The sequence below is a fragment of the Oncorhynchus mykiss genome, chromosome 23, assembly GCF_013265735.2.
Source record: "Oncorhynchus mykiss isolate Arlee chromosome 23, USDA_OmykA_1.1, whole genome shotgun sequence".
NCBI lineage: Eukaryota > Metazoa > Chordata > Actinopteri > Salmoniformes > Salmonidae > Oncorhynchus > Oncorhynchus mykiss.
Window position 1 is genome coordinate 47305581 of NC_048587.1, and position 23988 is coordinate 47329568.

At 44.8% G+C, this 23988-nt stretch overlaps 1 protein-coding gene across 9 annotated transcripts in view; it reads left to right on the forward strand.

The window, feature by feature from the left end:
- The first annotated feature begins 6428 nt into the window (after window positions 1–6428).
- Window positions 6429–23988, forward strand: part of LOC110503127 (trinucleotide repeat-containing gene 6B protein-like) — a 62118-nt gene continuing 44558 nt past the window's right edge. For 2 of the 9 annotated variants that reach the window (XR_005039222.1, XM_036960614.1), the window contains exons 1-5: window positions 6456–6815; window positions 9977–10064; window positions 11222–11243; window positions 16513–16881; window positions 17102–20101. Coding sequence is in view for 8 of the 9 variants with exons in the window: in XM_036960614.1 (XP_036816509.1) it covers window positions 10008–10064; window positions 11222–11243; window positions 16513–16881; window positions 17102–20101 (3448 nt within the window). In the remaining variant the exon portion in view is untranslated. Of the gene's footprint in view, window positions 6816–7615; window positions 7726–9976; window positions 10065–10797; window positions 10895–11221; window positions 11244–14629; window positions 14685–16512; window positions 16882–17101; window positions 20102–23988 lie in introns of those variants that run through there. The other 7 variants (XM_036960621.1, XM_036960615.1, XM_036960622.1 and 4 more) reach the window with 7 other exon arrangements.

Sequence of the window (23988 nt, forward strand, 5' to 3'; positions counted from 1 at the left end):
ATTGTACTGTGGTGTACTGTACTGAAATCTACTGTACTGAACTGTACTGAACTCTACGGTACTGTACTGAACTCTAGGGTCCTCTACTGTACTGTGCTGTACTGAACTCTACAATATTGTACTGAACTCTACTGTACTCTACTGTACTGTACTGTACTCTACAGTGCTGTACTGAACTCTACTGTACTGTACGCTACTGAATTTTACTGTACTGTGCTGTACTGAACTCTACTGCACTGTACTCTACTGAACTCTACTGTACTCTACTCCACTGTACTGTACTGAACTCGACTGTACTGAACTCGACCTTACGGAACTCTACTGTACTGTACTGAACTCTACTATACTGTACTGTACTGAACTCTACTGCACTGTACTCTACTGAACTCTACTGTACTGAACTCGACTGTACTACACACTACTGTACTGTGCCGAACTGAACTGAACTGAACTCTACTGTACAGTACTAAACGCTGCTGTACTGAATTCTACTGAACTCTACTGTGCTGAACTAAACTCTACTGAACTCTACTGTAGTGTATTGAACTCTAGGGTCCTCTACTATACTGTGCTGTACTGAACTCTACTGTACTGTGCTGAACTCTACTGTACTCTGCTGTACTCCACTGTGCTGTACTGAACTATACTGTACTCTACTGAACTCTACTTTATTGTACTCTACTGTGCTGTACTGAACTCTACTGCACGCTACTGAACTCTACTGTACTGTACTGAACTCTACTGTATTCTACTGTGCTTTACTGAACTCTACTGTACTGTATTGAACTATACTATGCTGTGCTGTACTGAAGTCTACTGAACTCTACTGTACTGAACTAAACTCTACTGTACTGTGCTGTAATGAACTCAACTATACTGTACTGTACTGAACTCTACTGCACTGTACTCTACTGAACTCTACTGTACTGAACTCGACTGTACTACACACTACTGTACTGTGCCGAACTGAACTGAACTGAACTCTACTGTACAGTACTAAACGCTGCTGTACTGAATTCTACTGAACTCTACTGTGCTGAACTAAACTCTACTGAACTCTACTGTAGTGTATTGAACTCTAGGGTCCTCTACTATACTGTGCTGTACTGAACTCTACTGTACTGTGCTGAACTCTACTGTACTCTGCTGTACTCCACTGTGCTGTACTGAACTATACTGTACTCTACTGAACTCTACTTTATTGTACTCTACTGTGCTGTACTGAACTCTACTGCACGCTACTGAACTCTACTGTACTGTACTGAACTCTACTGTATTCTACTGTGCTTTACTGAACTCTACTGTACTGTATTGAACTATACTATGCTGTGCTGTACTGAAGTCTACTGAACTCTACTGTACTGAACTAAACTCTACTGTACTGTGCTGTAATGAACTCAACTATACTGTACTGTACTGAACTCTACTGCACTGTACTCTACTGAGCTCTACTGTACTCTACTCCACTGTACTGTACTGAACTCGACTGTACTGAACTCGACCTTACGGAACTCTACTGTACTGTACTGAACTCTACTGCATTGTACTCTACTGAACTCTACTGCACTGAACTCGACTGTACGGAACTCTACTGTACTGTACTGTGCTGCACTGAACTCTACTGTACTGTAGAGCAATGACCTATACTGTACTGTACTGAACTCTACTGCACTGTACTCTACTGTACTGTACTGAACTCTACTGTACTGTGCTGAACTCTACTGTACTCTGCTGTACTCCACTGTGCTGTACTGAACTCTACTGAACTCGACTGTACTCTACTGTGCTGTACTGAACTCTACTGCACTCTACTGAACTCTATTGTATTGTACTGTGGTGTACTGTACTGAAATCTACTGTACTGAACTGTACTGAACTCTACTGTACTGTACTGAACTCTAGGGTCCTCTACTGTACTGTGCTGTACTGAACTCTACAATATTGTACTGAACTCTACTGTACTCTACTGTACTGTACTGTACTCTACAGTGCTATACTGAACTCTACTGTACTGTACGCTACTGAACTTTACTGTACTGTGCTGTACTGAACTCTACTGTGCTGTGCTGTACTCTACTGTGCTTTACTGAACTCTACTGTACTGTACTGAACTCCACTGTATTGTACTAAACACTACTGTACTGTGCCGAACTGAACTCTACTGTGCTGTACTGTACTCTACTGTGCTTTACTGAACTCCACTGTACTGTACTGAACTCCACTGTATTGTACTAAACACTACTGTACTGTGCCGAACTGAACTGAACTCTACTGTACAGTACTAAACGCTGCTGTACTGAATTCTACTGAACTCTACTGTACTGTGGAGCAATGACCTATACTATAGTGTACTGTACTGAACTCTACTGCACTGTACTCTACTGTACTGTGCTGAACTCTACTGTACTGTGCTGAACTCTACTGTACTCTGCTGTACTCCACTGTGCTGTACTGAACTCTACTGAACTATACTGTGCTGTACTGAACTCTACTGCACTCTACTGAACTCTATTGTACTGTACTGTGGTGTACTGTACTGAACTCTACTGTGCTGTGCTGTACTGAACTCTACTGTACTGAACTATTGTACTCTACTTTTATTTACTTTATCTTACTGTACTCTTCTGTGCTCTATTGTACCGTACTGTACTGTACTTTACAGTACTGAACTCTATTGTACTGTACTGTGGTGTACTGTACTGAAATCTAGTGTACTGAACTGTACTGAACTCTACTGTACTGTACTGAACTCTAGGGTCCTCTACTGTACTGTGCTGTACTGAACTCTACTGTACTGTACTGAACTCTACTGTACTGTACTGTACTGTACTCTACTGTGCTGTACTGAACTCTACTGTACTGTACGCTACTGAACTTTACTGTACTGTGCTGTACTGAACTCTACTGTACTGTACTGAACTCCACTGTATTGTACTAAACACTACTGTACTGTGCCGAACTGAACTCTACTGTACAGTACTAAACGCTGCTGTACTGAATTCTACTGAACTCTACTGTACTGTACTGAACTCTACTGTGCTGTGCTGTACTGAATTCTACTGAACTCTACTGTACTGAACTAAACTCTACCGAACTCTACTGTACTGTGCTGTACTGAACTCTTCTATACTGTACTGTACTGAACTCTACTGCACTGTACTCTACTGAACTCTACTGTACTCTACTCCACTGTACTGTACTGAACTCGACTGTACGGAACTGTACTGTACTGTGCTGTACTGAACTCTACTGTACTGTAGAGCAATGACCTATACTATACTGTACTGTACTGAACTCTACTGCACTGTACTCTACTGTACTGTGCTGAACTCTACTGTACTGTGCTGAACTCTACTGTACTCTGCTGTACTCCACTGTGGTGTACTGAACTCTACTGAACTCTACTGTGCTGTACTGAACTCTACTGCACTCTACTGAACTCTATTGTACTGTACTGTGGTGTACTGTACTGAAATCTACTGTACTGAACTCTAGGGTCCTCTAGTGTACTGTGCTGTACTGAACTCTACAGTATTGTACTGAACTCTACTGTACTCTACTGTACTGAACTTTACTGTACTGTGCTGTACTGAACTCTACTGTGCTGTGCTGTACTGAACTCTACTGTACTGAACTATTGTACTCTACTTTTATTTACTTTACCTTACTGTACTCTTATGGGCTCTACTGTACCGTACTGTACTGTACTTTACAGTACTGAACTCTATTGTACTGTACTGTGGTGTACTGTACTGAAATCTACTGTACTGAACTGTACTGAACTCTACTGTACTGTACTGAACTCTAGGGTCCTCTATTGTACTGTGCTGTACTGAACTCTACTGTACTGTACTGAACTCTACTGTACAGTACTGTAGTCTACTGTGCTGTACTGAACTCTACTGTACTGTACTAAACACTACTGTACTGTGCCGAACTGAACTCTACTGTACAGTACTAAACGCTGCTGTACTGAATTCTACTGAACTCTACTGTACTGTACTGAACTCTACTGTAGTTTATTGAACTCTAGGGTCCTCTACTGTACTGTGCTGTACTGAACTCTACTGTACTGTGCTGAACTCTACTGTACTCTACTCTACTGCACTCTACTGTACTGAACTCTACTCTACTGTGCTTTACTGAACTCTACTGTACTTAACTCTACTGCACTGTGCTGTAATGAACTATACTATACTGTACTGAACTCTACTGTACTGTAACTAACTGAACTATTTTGTACTGAACTGAACTCTACGGTACTGTACTGAAATGAACTCTGTAATGTACTGAACTCGACTGTACTGAACTCTACTGTACTGTATTGTACTGAACTCTACTGACCTGAACTATTATACTCTACCTTTCTTTACGTTACTGTACTATTCTGTGCTCTACTGTACCGCACAGTACTGTGCTGTACTGTCCAAACTGAAATATTCAGACCAAATCTGAACCCCTCATGGACGTCTATGTTTGGGCCAAATCAAGGCCGGTCAGGACCGGACCATAAATCCATGTCTGTGGAGGTTTAAATTAAGGCTGGTCCAGGCCAAAAAACGACCTCTGTGGACATTGAAATCAAGGCCAGAAGGCCAGGGCGGAATGACCAAATGTCAACTACTTTTCAATATCCATGGACATCTGGTGTCGGTGTGTGCTCAGTGGGTGAGAATGCTTAACTTAAAGCCTTAACTGGACAGAGAGAAGAGAGAGAGAGCAACAGAGAGAGGGGGAGAGTGAGGGGTTGTCTAGACTGTTTTCACAGTCTTGCGTTGACCACCAGATGACAGAAAAATTAAGAAAACAGTTATGAACTGAACACAATAGTATGCCAGTGGAAGGTAGGACAGTAGCAGGTGACCCGATTGTGCTTTGTGACTACTATGATTTCCCATTGTAGAAAATTCAATTGCGGTAATTCCGTTACCGATTTGACAATCACTTAATAATTCATAAACAAACTTGATATCAGTAAAAGCACTATAACTAATTGGTAGGTCTACCTTTACTTGTTACTTCTGTTAACTTTCATTTTCCTCCCTCCTCATGAGTATGAGTATTACTTTGCATGAGTATGCATCTACTGTCAGATCTACCATTCCAGTGTTTTACTTGCTATATTGTATTTACTTCGCCACCATGGCCTTTTTTTTGCCTTTACATCCCTTATCTCACCTCATTTGCTCACATTGTGTATATACTTATTTTTCTACTGTATTATTGACTGTATGTTTGTTTTACTCCATGTGTAACTCTGTGTTGTTATATGTGTCAAACTTCTTTGCCTAACTTGCCTACCTGGTTAAATAAAGGTGAAAAATAAATTAGGGAGATTAGAAAATATCTTAAAGATATTGGGGCAGAATTACAAGGCCCAGGGCAATGTTTCTTACAGCACTTACAGAAGGCAAATCATTTATCCAAAACTAAATATATGTTGATATCATTTGGCAGGGGTCTTTACTTCAACATGAATGTGTTTTGATGATGTATTTATAATATATTTTAAGACTTTTTCTAGTGGATGTTTTCTAAGACCCCTTTTCCGACTGTTTTACCAGAAATAAAAGCCTTTACTTTTCCCAGAAATATAGACTGTTAGCTTTCATTTGACAAATATTTTATTATGCTCCAATGAACTTCACATGTTAGTCCTAATGGGGCGTTTTACAAGGAAATGCCCAGTTACCAACCTGATATGGTGACATGAGCACTAAGAGAAAGGATTATTCAGGAGAGAAAAGCAGGAAATGTGTAGTGAAGTCTTGCGCCACTCTCAGGACTTTTTACTCCAATCAATGCCTCTAAATAATAGGGAGGGCGGGGGGCATCTAGACGTTTAGAATACCAAATCCATGACCTTAAAACTTTTGTTGCATTTTTATGGCCGAAATTTTAAATATGACGTCATAACGAAACAGCCCTCAGCAGCACATGTGAGTTGTTGTCAGTCAGTGTCCACTGTCCATACTTCAACCCATATGAAAATTATTAAAATAGGTATTTCATTTGACTGTAAGGTTTTTTCATTTGACTGTTGGGTATTGTCTAATGGTAATAAAATATGAAATAAACTAACTCCAACGTTTTTTAAATGAAGGACAAAAATCGGCCTCACCACAAGCCCTTATACTCTGAGAACCTCATTCTAACATATATTTGCATATTTGAGTTAGGGAACTTCTACTCAGTGAAGTAGGCGTGTGCAATAACTCAATTCGCCTTTGCACTCCTTCTAAAGAACTAAAGATTTTTTTTTTAAATCTAGTCAAATTAGTCCAATCTTTTCGTAACGGATTGTAGTTTTGGAAACCGAAAACTGTATTGAGATCAAATGTTTAATCGATGAGGAAATGTGCAGAATGTGGGCCCAAATCCATTTAGCTCCATCTTCTCCCACTGCCGGCCACTTGGCTTCCTCTCATCATCAAATTTGGTAGTGTTTGGAAACGCCAACCGGATGCTTCACATTTATTCATCCGGTGAAATATCTGGCTCATTTTATATATGTGCTAGAACTCTTGTGGGCGAAACATTCGATTCATACAGAGCAGCAAAATGGCCGACCGTCAACCAACCGACTTTCCAGAGCTTTAAAAACGAATTATTCTGCACATTAGCTAGGTTTACGTTATCATAGTATTTACAGATCAAAAGCACCAACGAGTATTTTTCTTTGTTAGCCACATACTTCGTTATTCGTTTAGGTTGTTGTTTTTCACTGAAGCACTTTAGCCACCGCAGATGAAAGGGGAAATAATATTAGCTTCTTTAGCTAGCACGCCAGCTATATTTTGTATGTGATTCCTGAGGTGAGTATCATTTAGTTCATGTCTAAAGTTGTTCGTTAGCTGTCTGTCGACAAAGGTGCTAAAATATGACCAACGTTAGCTAGTTTGCTATGCAACCGAATGGATGTCGTTGCTCGAGTGAGCATCTAGAGAAGTTCTCTTGCCTTTGAATAGATTACTTAATTCGCGAGCGGAATCAAAGCAATGTAGCTAGTTATATAACTCCGGAGTCTGGGTCGTAATCTTGCAGTAAATTATGCTGGTATACTTGTATTTTCAAAAATGAAGACGGTGTTGTCTTGGTAGTTAGCTCAGTTTAGCAATTTTAACGTTAGCCGTTACAATATGTATAGCTAGGTGGTCGACATTGCTAGCTAAATAGCTACGTCTTATTTTATTTACTTTGCTTGGTCTGTGCAAGACCCCGCGTGCACTAAAATATGAATATTGGTTAATTTTCCATTAGCAAGCTAAGCTAACGTTATCTAGCTATCTACCAGTATTATGCGGATAGTTAACTAGCTACTCGGTTTCTTGATCTGAGCCCGTTGTCCGTGTCATGTCAATTTTTAGCCCGCCATACCTTCATAACGATAGCCAACAACCATCGATATGCAGCATTTTTGTTGCTAGCCACGGTTGCTGAATAGCATTAGCAAGCTGCGATGTTCGATAAGTTAGCTAGCTATATTGTTGCACCTTCATACTTGTATAGTTAGCTAGCTATGTAATTTATTCCCATGCACGAAAGGTTGACATATGTACATGCGTGAAGGATAGCTGTTGCAGCTAACTAGTTACATAAGCCTTCCTCTGACCAGAGCCTCCGAAATCATGACAACTGTGGCCCGTGGCTTTAGCTATGTCACTGAGAAAGAAGGGCCACAAACAGCTGCACACTCATCATTATCAGTTTCGTTTTCCGTTACAGGTAATTTGCAAAGCTTTGTCCTTTATGTTCACTTAACTCTTATCAATAGTATGGTGTCAGGTCATGTCTTTGTGATGTGCAAACACTGTTTTTGGTTGACATGCATGGTTATGGATTCCTTTAGCTACATAGCAACCTTATTTAGCATGTCTGGCCTTTCAGAAACAGTACCTGAATTCTAATAGATGTGTCAATGCAGCCAGACTTCAGATCCCTTACAATGCTGTCACCAAGGCTATGGTATAGGCCAGGGTTTCCTGGGTCCACCCCTGGGAGCATGTTTAGTCCCCCCCCCCCCCCCCCTACACAGCTGATTCAAATAACCAGCTGATCATCAAGCAGTACAGGTGCATTAAAGTAGGGCCCGAGAGACTGAAAAACAGCTTCTATCTCAAGGCCATCAGACTGTTAAACAGCCACCACTAACATTGAGTGGCTGCTGCCAACACACTGACTCAACTCCAGCCACTTTAGTAATGGGAATTGATGTAAAATATATCACTAGCCACTTTAAACAATGCTATTTAATATAATGTCTACATTACTCATCTCATATGTATATGTATATACTGTACTCTATCATCTACTGCATCTTTATGTAATACATGTATCACTAGCCACTTTAAACTATGCCACTTTTGTTTACATACCCTACATTACTCATCTCATATGTATATACTGTACTCGATACCATATACTGCATCTTGCCTATGCCGCTCTGTACCATCACGCATTCACATATCTTTATGTACATATTCTTTATCCCTTTACACTTGTGTGTATAAGGTAGTAGTTTTGGAATTGTTAGATTACTCGTTGGTTATTACTGCATTGTCGGAACTAGAAGCACAAGCATTTCGCTACACTCGCATTAACATCTGCTAACCATGTGTATGTGACAAATAAATTCGATTTGATTTTGATTTAGATCAGCTGTGTAGTGCTAGGGCAAAACCTAAAAGGTGCACCCAAGACCGGGTTTGGGAAACCGTGGTATAGGCTAGCAAACATTAACACATAAGTTTAAAAACATGGATTTAGAGAATATTTTGGACATCAGAGCAACCTTCAGGTAATCCTATTTGAGTCACAAAATGATGTTCATATGATTAAGAAGAAATACAAAACCTTGCAGAGAGCATATCTAACCGTCATTCTCTTTGAAATGGGCAACTGAGAAACACATTGGTGCAATTTAAGGCCGAGTGGCCAACTATAATGCAGGCACTAGGAATGGGGGTGTTAACATGCTGGGGTAGGGGTGTGAGCATGCAGGTACTAGGGATGGGGCTGTTAACATGTGGGCCTGGGGTAGGGGTGTGGGCATGCAGGCACTAGGGATGGGGGGGGGTGTGAGCATGCAGGCACTAGGGATGATGGTGTGAACATGCTGGTGGGTGTGTGAGCATGCTGGTCTGGGGTAAGGTTGTGAACATGCTGGTCTGGGGTAAGGTTGTGAACATGCTGGGCCAGGGTATGGGGTGTGAGCATGCAGGCACTAGGGATGGGGGTGTGAGCATGCAGGCACTAGGGATGGGGGTGTGTACATGCTGGTCTGGGGTAGGGGTGTGGACACTCGGGATGGGGTGTGAACATGCAGGCACAAGGGATGGGGGTGTGAACATGCAGGCACAAGGGATGGGAGTGTGAGCATGCTGGGTTAGGGGTGTGAGCAGGCACTATGGATGGGGTAGGGGTGTGAGTAGGTACTATGAATGGGGTGGGGGTGTGAGCATGCTGGGCTGGGGTAAGGTTGTGAACATACTGGTCTGGGGCAAGGTTGTGAACATGCTGGTCTGGGGTAGGGGTGTGAACATGCAGGCACTAGGGATTGGGGTGTGAACATGCTGGTCTGGGCAGAGGAGATGTAGTCATTGTTTGTATGTAGAAGTTTGTATCTGGAGTAAAAAATTAATAAAGATGCACATTTTATTAAAACAAATAAGAGCAAGTGTGACCCTGCCTTTTCAACAGGACTGGGCCTTTAGCCTTTGAAGCTTATTACAAGACCTGAAAACCCCTTCCTTATTACATTGGCTAACAAGGCTTTGTGGGGAGGATAAGCCTGGAATTTCCTGCAGGTTAATTATGTGGATAATTACTGTATGAACAGTACAGCACGTGTCCAGTAATCTTCTGAGACCTAGGTCATGAATCATTTAGCAATTGTGGCGGCACAAGGAACACTGATTGTTCTAAGGACTGTTGCACTGGTTTGTGGTTAGCCATGTGTTTTTCTTCTCTCCCCCAGAAAGGAGTATCAGGAAAGGGAGCAGTAGTTCATGGAAGACAAAAAAAGGAAGAAAGAAGACAAAAGGAAAAGGGAAGCCTCTCAGAAGGTAAGGATGGTTCCATGCCAACATCCAACTTTGCACTGAATGATGCTTAAATAAAGGTGGAGAACAAAAATGGCAAGTTTAATTTGTTGCAGTCTTACCATTTTCTTAGAACTGAAGTTTGCACACAAGTACTCTGATGACCCAGATTATTGTCTACATGATCTCACCTAGTTGTGATGGCCTGGCCAGCTGGGGCACATTCAGTATTTCAAAGTTGTATGCAATACACACAAGTCTCAACAAATTACATTTAATGACTAGATCGTCGATTAGTCTTGTTATGCCTGGCACTCTGTCCAGACCACAGTACTCTTAACGAGTCAATGCCACTGCCACACATTTTACTGGTTTTCATCGCCCACCTGTGTATATTTTTTTTACTTGGATGGAGACGTGCTTACGCGACTCGAGAGGGCCGCTGTGCTGCATGGGGGGGGGGCAGCCAAATCGACTCGCGATAGTTAGACCAACTTGTTGCTGCCATAGGTTATCTATCGTACCATCTGGTAGTGCCTGTCTTGACTTCATCAAATCGTTGTAAAGAACCAGCTGTTCGCCAGCTAGCAAGCTACAGTGGCAAGGCTATTTGAGGCTCTTTTGCTGCACTCTCTGTCCAATGTCTACAATAACTCCATTCATATGACAGCCTACCTGTTGGTTGATCATTGTAGTAAATTCCTTCTCATTTAGCCAACTTAATTCCGTAAATGTAATTTTGTTTTGCATTGATTAGAAATCTCCCTCTTCACTTGCTACACATGAAGCCTCTGACTGTAGCGCCGTTTTGATTGACCGACAGTAACAACAAGCTACACGTGTGAAGGCTACTGGTGACTTTTTATTTTATTTTTATGGGCCACACTCATAAACTCATAACATTTTAAATGTAAAGCTCTATCCTTATAGGCTATGTAGTAATGTCATGTATAATTTTATTGAATTTTAGGCAAAGCCTTTCAAATAAATTATACTATCCCAAGTAATCTAACACTATCATCCGTTTGGATATTTGAGTACTCAAATAACCGTGCCTACCCCTGTGCTGTTCAAACAGTGCTGTTTGTGATTAATGAATAAGAATATGCATATTCATGTTTTCTTGCGTTTATTGTAATATTTCCATATTTGGCAACTGATGTACGTTTGTCTTGTTTCAGGTTGCAGAGCAAAAAAACAAAGGTGAGCAGTATCTTTGTATCCTCTGCTAGATTCACCTGGTTGCTATGTTCACAAGGTCCCACCTGTTTCTGTCAGCTTATGCCGGTCTTGTCATTCTCAACACTAGCAATTTTTGTGTTTTGAGTCTTATTCCTTCAGTTTGTTGATAAGTTCTTGTAGACAGATGCACGTAACATAAATGGTAACATCTGTCGACAAACTTTGGGATAAGACTACTAATGAGGAAATTTGTTCCAGTATGCAGATTTTTCATTACTGGTTGTTTGGACAAATCACGATTTCGCAGGTGTTCGCTTCTTTTGAATTTTGCAAGGGGAGGGTAGATTGGCCCGAAACTGTCTTGAGTTTCCGTTCAGAGGGGTGGAGACCTTGCTAATCTCTAAAGTACATTTTCTAACATGTACGTCTCTCCCCAGAACTTCATCAAGCATCTGACACAGTTATGAAAGATTTTAGTTCTGGGTGACCTAGACTATTTGTTTATGCTGTTGGTTTTGTGCTTTGTCACTGCAGTGACACACTATCCAGCAGATAAACAACAGTTTCTTTCCCTCTTCTGTCATTCTCACAAGTAGTTGAATATTGGAATACATTTGGAAAGTATTGGCATGTACCAGTCAAGTTTGGACACACCTACTCTTTCCAGGGTATTTCCTTATTCTTTACTACACTGCTCAAAAAAATAAAGGGAACACTAAAATAACACATCCTAGATCTGAATGAATGAAATATTCTTATTAAATTTTCTTTACATAGTTGAATGTGCTGACAACAAAATCACACAAATGATCAATGGAAATCAAATGTATCAACCCATGGAGGTCTGGATTTGGAGTCACACTCAAAAACAAAGTGGAAAACCATACTACACGCTGATCCAACTTTGATGTAATGTCCTTAAAACAAGTCAAAATGAGGCTCAGTAGTGTGTGTGGCCTCCACGTGTCTGTATGACCTCCCTACAACACCTGGGCATGCTCCTGATGAGGTGGCGGATGGTCTCCTGAGGGATCTCCTCCCAGACCTGGACTAAAGCATCCGCCAACTCCTGGACAGTCTGTGGTGCAACGTGGCGTTGGTAGATGGAGCGAGACATTATGTCCCAGATGTGCTCAATTGGATTCAGGTCTGGGGAACGGGCGGGCCAGTCCATAGCATCAATGCCTTCCACTTGCAGGAACTGCTGACACACTCCAGCCACATGAGGTCTAGCATTGTCTTGCAGTAGGAGGAACCCAGGGCCAACCACACCAGCATATGGTCTCACAAGGGGTCTGAGGATCTCGGCACCTGATGGCAGTCAGGGTACCTCTGGCGAGCACATGGAGGGCTGTGCGGCCCCCCCAAAGAAATGCCACCCCACACCATGACTGACCCACCGCCAAACCGGTCATGCTGGAGGATGTTGCAGGCAGCAGAACGTTCACCACGGCGTCTCCAGACTGTCACATGTGCTCAGTGTGAACCTGCTTTCATCTGTGACGAGCACAGGGCGCCAGTGGCGAATTTGCCAATCTTGGTGTTCTCTGGCAAATGCCAAACGTCCTGTACGGTGTTGGGCTGTAAGCACAACCCCCACCTGTGGACGTCGGGCCCTCATACCACCCTCATGGAGTCTGTTTCTGACCATTTGAGCAGACACATGCACATTTGTGGCCTGCTGGAGGTCATTTTGCAGGGCTATGGCAGTGCTCCTCCTTGCACAAAGGCGGAGATAGCAGTCCTGCTGCTGGGTTGTTGCCCTCCTACGGCCTCTTCCACGTCTCCTGATGTACTGGCCTGTCTCCTGGTAGCGCCTCCATGCTCTGGACACTATGCTGACAGACACAGCGAACCTTCTTGCCACAGCTCGCATTGATGTGCCATCCTGGATGAGCTGCACTACCTGAGCCACTTGTGTGGGTTGTAGACTCCGTCTCATGCTACCACTAGAGTGAAAGCACGGCCAGCATTCAAAAGTGACCAAAACATCAGCCAGGAAGCATAGGAACTGAGAAGTGGTCTGTGGTCACCACCTGCAGAACCACTCCTTTATTGGGGGTGTCTTGCTAATTGCCTATAATTTCCACCTGTTGTCTATTTTTTGGAGCAGTGTATTTTCTACTTTGTAAAATATTATTGAAGACATCAAAACAATGAAATAACACATGGAGTCATGTAGGAACCAAAAAAGTGTTAAAAAAATCCAAATATATTTGAGATTCTTTAAAGTAGCCACCCTTTGCCTTGATGACAGCTTTGAACGCTCTTGGCATTCTCTCAACCAGCTTCATGGGGTAGTCACCTGGAATGCATTTCAATTGACAGGTGTGCCTTGTTAAAAGTTAATTTGTGGAATTTCTTTCCTCCTTAATGCGCTTGAGCCAATCAGTTGTTGTGTTGTGACAAGGTAGGGGTGGTATACAGAAGATAGCCCTATTTAGTAAAAGACCAAGTCCATATTATGGCAAGAACAGCTCAAATAAGCAAAGAGAAATGACAGTCCATCATTAGTTTAAGATATGAAGGTCAGTTAATCCGGAGAATGTCAAGAACTTTGAACGTTTCTTCAAGTGCAGTCGCAAAAACCAGGTGCTATGATGAAACTGGCTCATGTGGACTGCCACAGGAAAGGAAGACCCAGAGTTACCTCTGCTGCAGAGTATAAGTTCATTAGAGTTAACTGCACCTCCGATTGCAGCATAAATGAATGTTTCACAGAGTTCAAGTAACAGACACATCTCAACATTTACTGTTCAGAGGAGACTGCATGAATCAGGCCTTCATGGTCGAATTGCTGCAACGAAACCACTTCTAAAGGACCACAATAAGAAGAGACTTGCTTGGGCCAAGAAACACGATCAATGGACTCCTAACTTATGAGACTTCAGTTCCAAAAAAAAATACTTTACTTTATATTAAATGCTGTATGTATTAACATTTTGGTGGAAAACACTGGTGGAAAACTGTCAATTGGTCTGGTGAATCCAAATTAAAGATTTTTGGTTCCAACCGCCTACTCTGCGTCTTTGTGAGACGCGGAGTAGGTGAACGGATGATCTTTGCATGTGTGGCTCCCACAGTGAAGCATGGAGGAGGTGTGGGGGTGCTTTGCTGGTGACACTGTCTGTTTTATTTAGAATTCAAGGCACACTTAACCAGCATGGCGATCACAGCATTCTACGGCGTTACACCATCCAATCTGGTTTGAGCTTAGTGGGACTCATTTGTTTTTCAACAGGACAATAACCCAAAACACACCTCCAGGCTGTGTAAGGGCTATTTGACCAAGAAGGAGCGTGATGGGTGTGCTGCATCAGATGACCTGGCCTCCACAATCACCTGACCTCAACCCAATTGAGATGGTTTGGGATGAGTTGGACCGCAGAGTGAAGGAAAAGCAGCCAACAATTGCTCAGCATATGTGGGAACTCCTTCAAGACTGTTGGAAAGGCAATCCAGGTGAAGCTGGTTGAGAGAATGCCAAGAGTGTGCAAGGGGTGGCTACTTGGAAGAATCTAAAATATTTTTAGATTTGTTTTACACTTTTTGTAGTTAGTACATTTCATGTTATTTCATAGTTTTGATGTCTTCACTATTATTCTACAATGTAGAAATTAGTCAAAATCAAGAAATCCTTGAATGAGTAGGTGCGTCCAAACTTTTGACTGGTACTGTATTAAAAAATTCTCACTTGCACAGACAAGTGTTTTTCCCCCAAATACAAATGTTGAAATACTCCCATGTATTTGAACCCAGCTCTGTATGGCCCTAGGGGAAATAAGTAGAAAATAGTTTCAAATTAGGCTTGGGCGGTATCCAGATGGTCAAACCCTCATGCCGACCTTGTGCCATCCCGAGATATTTGGTAATATCTCGGGATGAACACAATGGCCTCTTGCTGTTATTTGAAGTTTAGCATTGCTAACAAGTACTTGTAAAATCCTATAGAGGATATTAGTTAAATGCTAACGGGCGCATTGCAAACATTTTAAACAGTCTCTGACAAACCATTTGCAGGACAGACATCCCATCGCATAAAGTTATACAAGTAACAAAAAAAATGCTACTCAGTTTGCTGCACACCCAAAACAAATATTAGATAGCAAGGCTCTTGATCCAGGAGGGTATTCTCTGCCTTTACCAAGAGAAGCTTGATTTAACAAAAACCTAACCACTACATTAGCAAACCATATGCACATCTGCAGTACATTTAGCACATTTTAGACAGTTAACTTAATAGTTATAAGATACTGTATCTAGCTGGCAAACATTTAGTTGTAATTTCCATACTGAAACTAGATAACCTGGTGTGTGCTGCACAACAGTGAAATGAATCAAGGCTCCAGTCTCCCGTCGTTGTGTGCTTGTAAACAAACAGCATGTGACTGGGGACTACCAGCAAGCTTCATAATGTGACTGGTGAAATCAACAATGCTATCTGCTTGAAAACCCTCAAATGTCGCTGAGAGTAGGCCAAAATTCCTCCATAGCGATGTGAGAGACGGATCAACAAATACACAAAGCATTTTGTTGCAGTAATTTCAGCTAAAGGTGGCACAACCAATTAATGGTTAGCAATTACTTTTTCACACAGGGGAATTGGGTGTTGCGGAACTTTGTTAGATAAAGAAATAAAATATTTTTTAATATTTGTAGACTCCAGTTCCCTTTATCTAATATTAGGTTTTGGTTTAAAATCAAAAATATACAAACTAGAGAAAATCAGAAAGGGGGAAATACTTATTCACGGCACTATATTCGGCCACATTATTTGAAATATGCATTTATTTCAACCCCGGTCTGGCCCGTTGTTTAATTGCATTCAACAAAAATGTCTTCTGAATTTAACCCAACCCCCCCCAGAGAGGTGTGGGGGGCTGCCGTTGTTGTTAGTGGCGGTTAACTGCCTTGTTCAAGGTCAGAACGGCAGATTTATTTTGTTCACCTCGCGGTTTCAAACAAGCAACCTTTTCATTACTGTCCCAACAGTCTAACCACTAGGCTACCTGCACAATTCATTTCTCAATTGTCTCGAGGCTTAAAAATCCTTCTTTTAACCTGTCTCCTCCCCTTCGTCTACACTGATTTATGAAGTGGATTTAACAAGTGACAAGGGATCATAGCTTTCACCTGGATTCGCCTGGTCAGTCTGTCATGGAAAGAGCAGGTGTTTTTAATGTTTTGTACACTGTTTATTATCCGTCAGGACATTTGAATTCCACACCACTATTTATTTTCTCTATGCAACTTAATGACTTCTATAACTCTCTTCTCCTTCGCCATGCAGTGCCAGAATTGACCAAGCCCTCGTCCACCCAGTCTCCTGCCGCCCCCAGCTCTGCTTGCCCCAGCCCTGGACCCACCCCCTCGGCGTCCCCCTCCCCTGCCACCGCGGCTGCAGGCGTCGCCCCCCCCCAGGGTGGGAACAATGCGAAGCGGCCGGCGGTGGCCAACGGACAGTCCCCCGCAGCAGGCACCCAGGCCTCCCAGCGCTACATGCCCCGCGAAGTGCCCCCGCGATTCCGCTGCCAGCAAGACCACAAAGTGCTACTGAAGAGGGGCCAGCCGCCGCTGTCCTCCATGCTACTGGGGGGAGGCACCGGGCCAGGGGGAGGAGGGGGAGACTGCCCCAATGCAACCATGGCTGCTGCCTCAGGTAGGTGTCTGGAACGAGTTCCGACATGGAGCATCATGCAAGTTTAGACTGTTCAAATACTTTAAAAGTGAATCCTATACCTTCCTATTTGATTCTTGGTATAATGTTTTGGTAAAATAATTAGTTATTTCTGTGTCCAAGACTTCTACAATTGGGCAACAGTAGATGTTTATTTAACCTTCCATTTTAATAATGTGCCTTTATGTTGTTTCCCGTCCAGATTCTAGTCCAGGCTATGTGGGTCCAGCTGCACCCTCACTGCCCCTCACCTCATCCTCATCAATCGCTGCTTCTTCTACTACTTCTTCCAATTATGCAAATTCCACGTGGGGGGTTGGCTCTGGCAGCCTGCCCTCCTCTCAGGGCAGGGAGAAGGTCATCGTGGACGGCTCAGACCTGGAGGAATGGCCTAGCATTGCCGTTGGCGACGGGAATGGAGCAGGAGGAGGTGAAGCTTCGGGGACAGGAAGTGGTAGTGCTTCGTCGGGTGAGGGCGGTGGTGGAGTGCCGAACAGCAGTGCCTCGCGGAAAGGTGGCGATCCTGGCAGTCCCCCATCACCCACTTCCTCGTTCTCAACGCCCAATGAATGTATGCTGTCCGTCAGTGTGGTGTGGGGATCTGCTGCCTCACAGGGTCCTCCAGGGACATCAGTGCCCTCCATTCCCAAAGCCTCCCCTCTGCCAATGGGCCCTGATGGATCCCTTGGTGGCAGTGGGGTGATCCCTGGTGCCAACTTTAACCCAAATGCCAACCCTTCCGCCTGGCCTGCTCTGGTGCAGCAGGATGGGGCTGGGGTAGCTTCCTCTGAGGGTGGCCCCCCCCCTTCCCTTCTCCAGAGCCTGGCTGGGTCTCTGTCTGCCCCGGGCCTGGGGAACCCACCTCTAGCTGTGAATCAATCCGCTCATCAGCACCAACTTCACCAAATGCAATCCAGAGACAGAGAGCACACGTCGGATGGGGGTTGGGGTGGAGCGGCACTGGAGACTGGAGCAGGACCAAAAAACGAGGGGACAGGGGTGGGAGCCGATACAGACTGTGGGGGAGGAGGCAATGGTGGAGAGAAACTCGCCTCCCAAACCTCATCCTCCTCTTGGGGAGGCCAGCCTTTCCCTGCTGCTAACTCCAAAACGGGTGCCTCAAGGACTGATGGTTGGGAAGGGGGAGCTGCTGAGGGTGGTGGAGGCTCGGGATGGAAGTACAGCGCTCAGGGGGGTAATGGAGGGAAATCCTGGGGCGCTGTAAGGGGGGGTAGCACTCAAACCCCCGGGGTATCTCAGGGAGGAGAGCGAGGGTCTTCAGTTGGAGACTGGGGAGGTAATTCAGGTGGGATGGGTGGAGGTGGAAATCCAGGAGGGGAGGCTGGTGGTGTCGGAGGCCGCAGCAGTAGCAGCAGCAGCAGTGGGGGCAGCAACCCCCCTGCCGCCTCTTCCTCTCCGACAACATCCACCACTACGACAAGAGCTTGGGACAATCAGAAGGGGGACGGAGTGGCAGGGGGGGACACAGGGGAGTGGGGGGGGGGCAAGGGTGGTAGAGGAGGAGGTAATTCATCCAGCGGTGGGGGAAACTCCAGAGGCAGCGGCAATCAGCACCACGGGTACGGTCACCACCGGTATTCCCACCCCCCACCGCCCAACCCTGACGTGGCCTTACAGGCAATGCTCAGCCGCAGTGACCTGGACCCACGCGTCCTCTCCAACACGGGCTGGGGCCAGACCCAGATCAGACAGAATGTGGCCTGGGATCTAGAACCAGGAAAAGGAGGGTCTGGGTCGTCTGCTTCATCCCAAAACGCTTCACCTCCCATGGGTCCATCTTCTCAATACTCCACTGGCTCTGCTACAACTACTGATCCAATGGCTCCTACCCCTCTCCCTGGCTCAGCTCCCAACCTGAACTCCAACCCTTCCCTGGGGACCCCTGGTGGCTCCGGGGAGGGCTGGGAGGTTGGTAACAACGGCAGCAGTAGTGGCAGCAACTCCATGCCCAGCCAAGGGCCACCTCCCCTAGGCTCCAACATGAGAAACCCTCCTGGCGTCACTCAATCTGGGTCAATGACCACTGGAGCAGGTATAGGTGGCGGCCTTGGACCAGGCCAGGGGAAGCCTACAGGAGGCTGGGGTGGGGTTGGACCAGGGGAGAGTCAAGGAAAAGGATGGGGGAACGAAGGGTCTGAGTGGGGTTGTGGGAGGGAACGCAGTAGAGGTGGTGGTGGAGGAGGTTGGGGAGATAATGGACAACAGGGTAACCAAGGTGGAGGAGTTGGTGGCTGGGGAGGTGGCCAGGAGGAGAAGGGGACAGGAGGAGGATGGAAGGAGATGGGGCGGGATGGAGGAGGGTGGGGTGGGCAGAGGGACAGGGGTGGGGGAGACTGGGGGGAGAGAGAACCCAAATCCAGTGGTGGAGGATGGGGAGAGGATAGGAAAGGTGGAGGTAACTCCGGTGGGGGAGACTCAGAAGTCGGTACGTGGGGTAGCTGGGACGAGGGAGCCCCGAGGAGATCCTGGGGGGCAGGAGGTACGGGTGGGGGCGGCGGAGGAGGGGTGGGGGGGGACATGGGATGCACCAAACCCCACCAGGGGCGTTGGGGTGGAGGTGGGAAGATGCACCCGTCACCGATGCCAAACAGCCAGACGGCTTCTGTGAAAGGCGCCATGGCACTGCAGCAACATTCGCAGGCACTGCAGCAACATTCGCAGCCCCCACCGCAACAAGCGCTGGAACCGGGAGGAGGGGGCTGGGTGAGACAAACGGGTGCCCAGCACCAGAACCAAAGCAGTTCGGGCTGGATTGCCGGACCCATCCCCAGTGGCCCTGGGGGAGGGGAAGGACCAGAGTCCAGCGGGTGGGAGGAACCTTCACCGCAATTCATTAGCCGGAAGATGGACATTGACGATGGGACATCGGCTTGGGGAGACCCCAGCCAGTTTAATAAGAAGACTGTCAACCTGTGGGAGAAGAATGGCTCTCCTGCTGGTAATCAGCCGGAAATGCAGGGCCAGGGAGCAGGACCACCGACCCAACAGCAGCAGGGGCTACCAGCTCTACAGCAGCCTGGACCTGGGAGGCAGCCAACTGGGATGGGAGGTAGGGACATCAACCCTGGGCCTGGAAGGCAGCCAACTGGGATGGGAGGCAGGGACATCAACCCTGGGCCTGGGAGGCAGCCCACTGGGATGGGAGGCAGGGACATCAACCCTGGGAAAGCTCCAGGGATGGGTAAGAGACCAAAATTGCTGTTGGCTAATGTGCTATACTTTATGATGAATCTGAGCTGTTCGTCTTGATGTGTGAATACGAGATGGAGCCTATTATCTTATAGACATGCGGAGTGGAAGGAAGGGTTGATGTTAAATCCATAATTGATAAACCTTTAAATCTATTTTCCTTTACATTTTTTTGGTAGCACTTTACCATAAGGTTCCATTTGTAAAGGGGTTATAATTGTTATGAATCATTATTTAATCATTTGTAAATGCATCAGAAATAGGGATTAAAATTTTGGTCAATTTTGCTGCCGACTAATGGACCGGACTGGTTAACAAACGGTTACATTTTCTTCAAACAGTAAAATGGCGTGTCCAAAAGAAAATACTATCAAGCGGTATGTGTATAATGTTGAGATGTTTATTTCACCGCCCTGACAATGGTAGTTGTCCCAAGGCTGGAAGGCAGGCGACACAGAGAAGCATTTGGCTTGTTTTAGACCAGATTTTGCCGTGAGTGAAACCTCTCCCTTCACCTTTTCCGGACATTTTTCATTAAGAGCTTAATGGAACATTCAACAATAGCAAGCATGTTTTCTTACAGGCAAAATGCTACAGCCTATGATTGAACATGCAACTCCTGTAATGAAGCTGCTAATAAAAAGTCATTTCCCGCAATTTAGAAACACCGTACCTAATGTAAGCTGTTCCATATGTGACAGACATGAAAATCTGCATTAGAAATGTAGCAAGATGGGGAATCTGTAACAACAACTAGGATGTGTTGCCAATATGACAAGGATTGTGCCTTTGACTTCTGGACAATGAAAGAAAGTTGATATGAAAACCAATAGAACCGTTTAGAAGTGCTGGTTAATGGCATCAGGAAGTCTTTCTAAAATAATTGCCTCCGTGTTTGTATGGATGGATTTTTGCAAGGCTACTTTGAAGCAAGGTAAGACATGCCTCAGTATTTGAAGTAAAGTAAAAATGTTCAGCTTTCAAATAACTGCTTCAAGCTCACATTGCAAAGTGGTGGGTGACGCACTGGTGGCATGCCTACTGTTGACTATAGCCTATATACTCAAATGCCAAATAAGAGGCGTGCTTTGAGAGTTGAGAAATAGAAATGGCTACCTTTTTAATCGTGTTCGTCAATGTTTTTAACACATACTTGCATTTAGAATTGGTATTTGTTGTGCAATGACTGGGCTTACAAAAGCAGGTTGTACCCCAGTGAGGAGCTGCTCTAGCGCTGTCTGACAGGTGATAGGCTATTCTGCTCCTCAAACTAGGCTCTGTATGCTGTCTGATGGGTGGTAGGCTACGCTGCTCCTCAAACTAGGCTCTGTATGTTGTCTGACAGGAGGTAGGCTACGCCGCTCCTCAAACTAGGCTCTGTATGCATGTGATAAATAAGATGACTAATTTTTTTTATTTTTTTATTTCACCTTTATTTAACCAGGTAGGCTAGTTGAGAACAAGTTCTCATTTGCAACTGCGACCTGGCCAAGATAAGGCATAGCAGTGTGAACAGACAACACAGAGTTACACATGGAGTAAACAATTAACAAGTCAATAACACAGTAGAAAAAAGGGGAGTCTATATATACATTGTGTGCAAAAGGCATGAGAAGGTAGGCAAATAATTACAATTATGCAGATTAACACTGGCGTGATAAATGATCAGATGGTTATGTAAAGGTAGAGATAGAGATATTGGTGTGCAAAAGAGCAGAAAAATAAATAAATAAAAACAGTATGGGGATGAGGTAGGTGAAAATGGGTGGGCTATTTACCAATAGACTATGTACAGCTGCAGCGATCGGTTAGCTGCTCAGATAGCAGATGTTTGAAGTTGGTGAGGGAGATAAAAGTCTCCAACTTCAGCGATTTTTGCAATTCGTTCCAGTCACAGGCAGCAGAGAACTGGAACGAAAGGCGGCCAAATGAGGTGTTGGCTTTAGGGATGATCAGTGAGATACACCTGCTGGAGCGCGTGCTACGGATGGGTGTTGCCATCGTAACCAGTGAACTGAGATAAGGCGGAGCTTTACCTAGCATGGACTTGTAGATGACCTGGAGCCAGTGGGTCTGGCGACGAATATGTAGCGAGGGCCAGCCGACTAGAGCATACAAGTCGCAGTGGTGGGTGGTATAAGGTGCTTTAGTGACAAAACGGATGGCACTGTGATAAACTGCATCCAGTTTGCTGAGTAGAGTGTTGGAAGCAATTTTGTAGATGACATCGCCGAAGTCGAGGATCGGTAGGATAGTCAGTTTTACTAGGGTAAGTTTGGCGGCGTGAGTGAAGGAGGCTTTGTTGCGGAATAGAAAGCCGACTCTTGATTTGATTTTCGATTGGAGATGTTTGATATGGGTCTGGAAGGAGAGTTTAGAGTCTAGCCAGACACCTAGGTACTTATAGATGTCCACATATTCAAGGTCGGAACCATCCAGGGTGGTGATGCTGGTCAGGCGTGCGGGTGCAGGCAGCGAACGGTTGAAAAGCATGCATTTGGTTTTACTAGCGTTTAAGAGCAGTTGGAGGCCACGGAAGGAGTGCTGTATGGCATTGAAGCTCGTTTGGAGGTTAGATAGCACAGTGTCCAAGGACGGGCCGGAAGTATATAGAATGGTGTCGTCTGCGTAGAGGTGGATCAGGGAATCGCCCGCAGCATGAGAAACATCATTGATATATACAGAGAAAAGAGTCGGCCCGAGAATTGAACCCTGTGGCACCCCCATAGAGACTGCCAGAGGACCGGACAGGCTAAGACTTAATGGAAATACACAGGTGAATTATGCAAATTAACACAAATTGAATTATGCAAATTAACCTATACGATAAGCATGACCGGTCAAATGTATTTTTGGCGGCTTGCCTATTAACCTCACGGGTACGTGGGACGCTAACGTCCCACCTGACCAACATCCAGTGAAAGTGCAGGGCGCCAAATACATTTTTAAATATATTCATAAATATTTTTTCTTTTTGAATTTACCTCTTTTTCTCCCCAATTTCGTGGTATCCAATTGTTTTAGTAGCTACTATCTTGTCTCGTCGCTACAACTCCCATACGGGCTCGGTATGGACGAAGGTTAGCGCGCACTATGCCCGCCCCGCCACAGGAGTCGCTGGTGCGCGATGAGACAAGGATATCCCTACCGGCCAAACCCTCCCTAACCCGGACGACGCTAGGCCAATTGTGCGTCGCCTCACGGACCTCCCGGTCGCGGCCAGTAACGAGCCTGGGCGCGAACCCAGGGTCTCTGGTGGCACAGCTGGCGCTGCAGTACAGCGCACCCAACCACTGCGCCACCCGTCCTATACACCATTTTAATCCCACCACAGTGTCCGATTTCAAAAAGGCTTTACAACAAAAGCATACCATGTGATTATGTTAGGTCAGTACCTAGTCACAAAAAAACACAGCCATTTTTCCAGCCAAAGAGAGGAGTCACATAAAGCAGAAATGGAGATAAAATGAATCACTAACCTTTGGTGATCTTCATCAGATGGCACTCATAGGACTTCATGTTACACAATACATGTATGTTTTGTTCGATAAAGTTCATATTTATATCCAAAAATCTATTTACCTTGGCGTGTTATGTTTTGCCTCTAAAACATCTGGTTAAAGTGCAGAGAGCCATGTCAATTTACAGAAATAGTCCTCATAAATGTTGATGAAAATACAACTGTTATGCATGGAATTAAAGATATACTTCTCCTTAATGCAACCGCAGATTTCAAAAAAGCTTTACGGAAAAAGCACCCCATGGAATATAATCTGAGTACAGCGCTCAGAGACCAAAACAAGCAATACAGATACCCGCCATGTTATGGAGTCAACAAAAGTCAGAAATAGCATTATAAATATTAACTTACCTTTGATC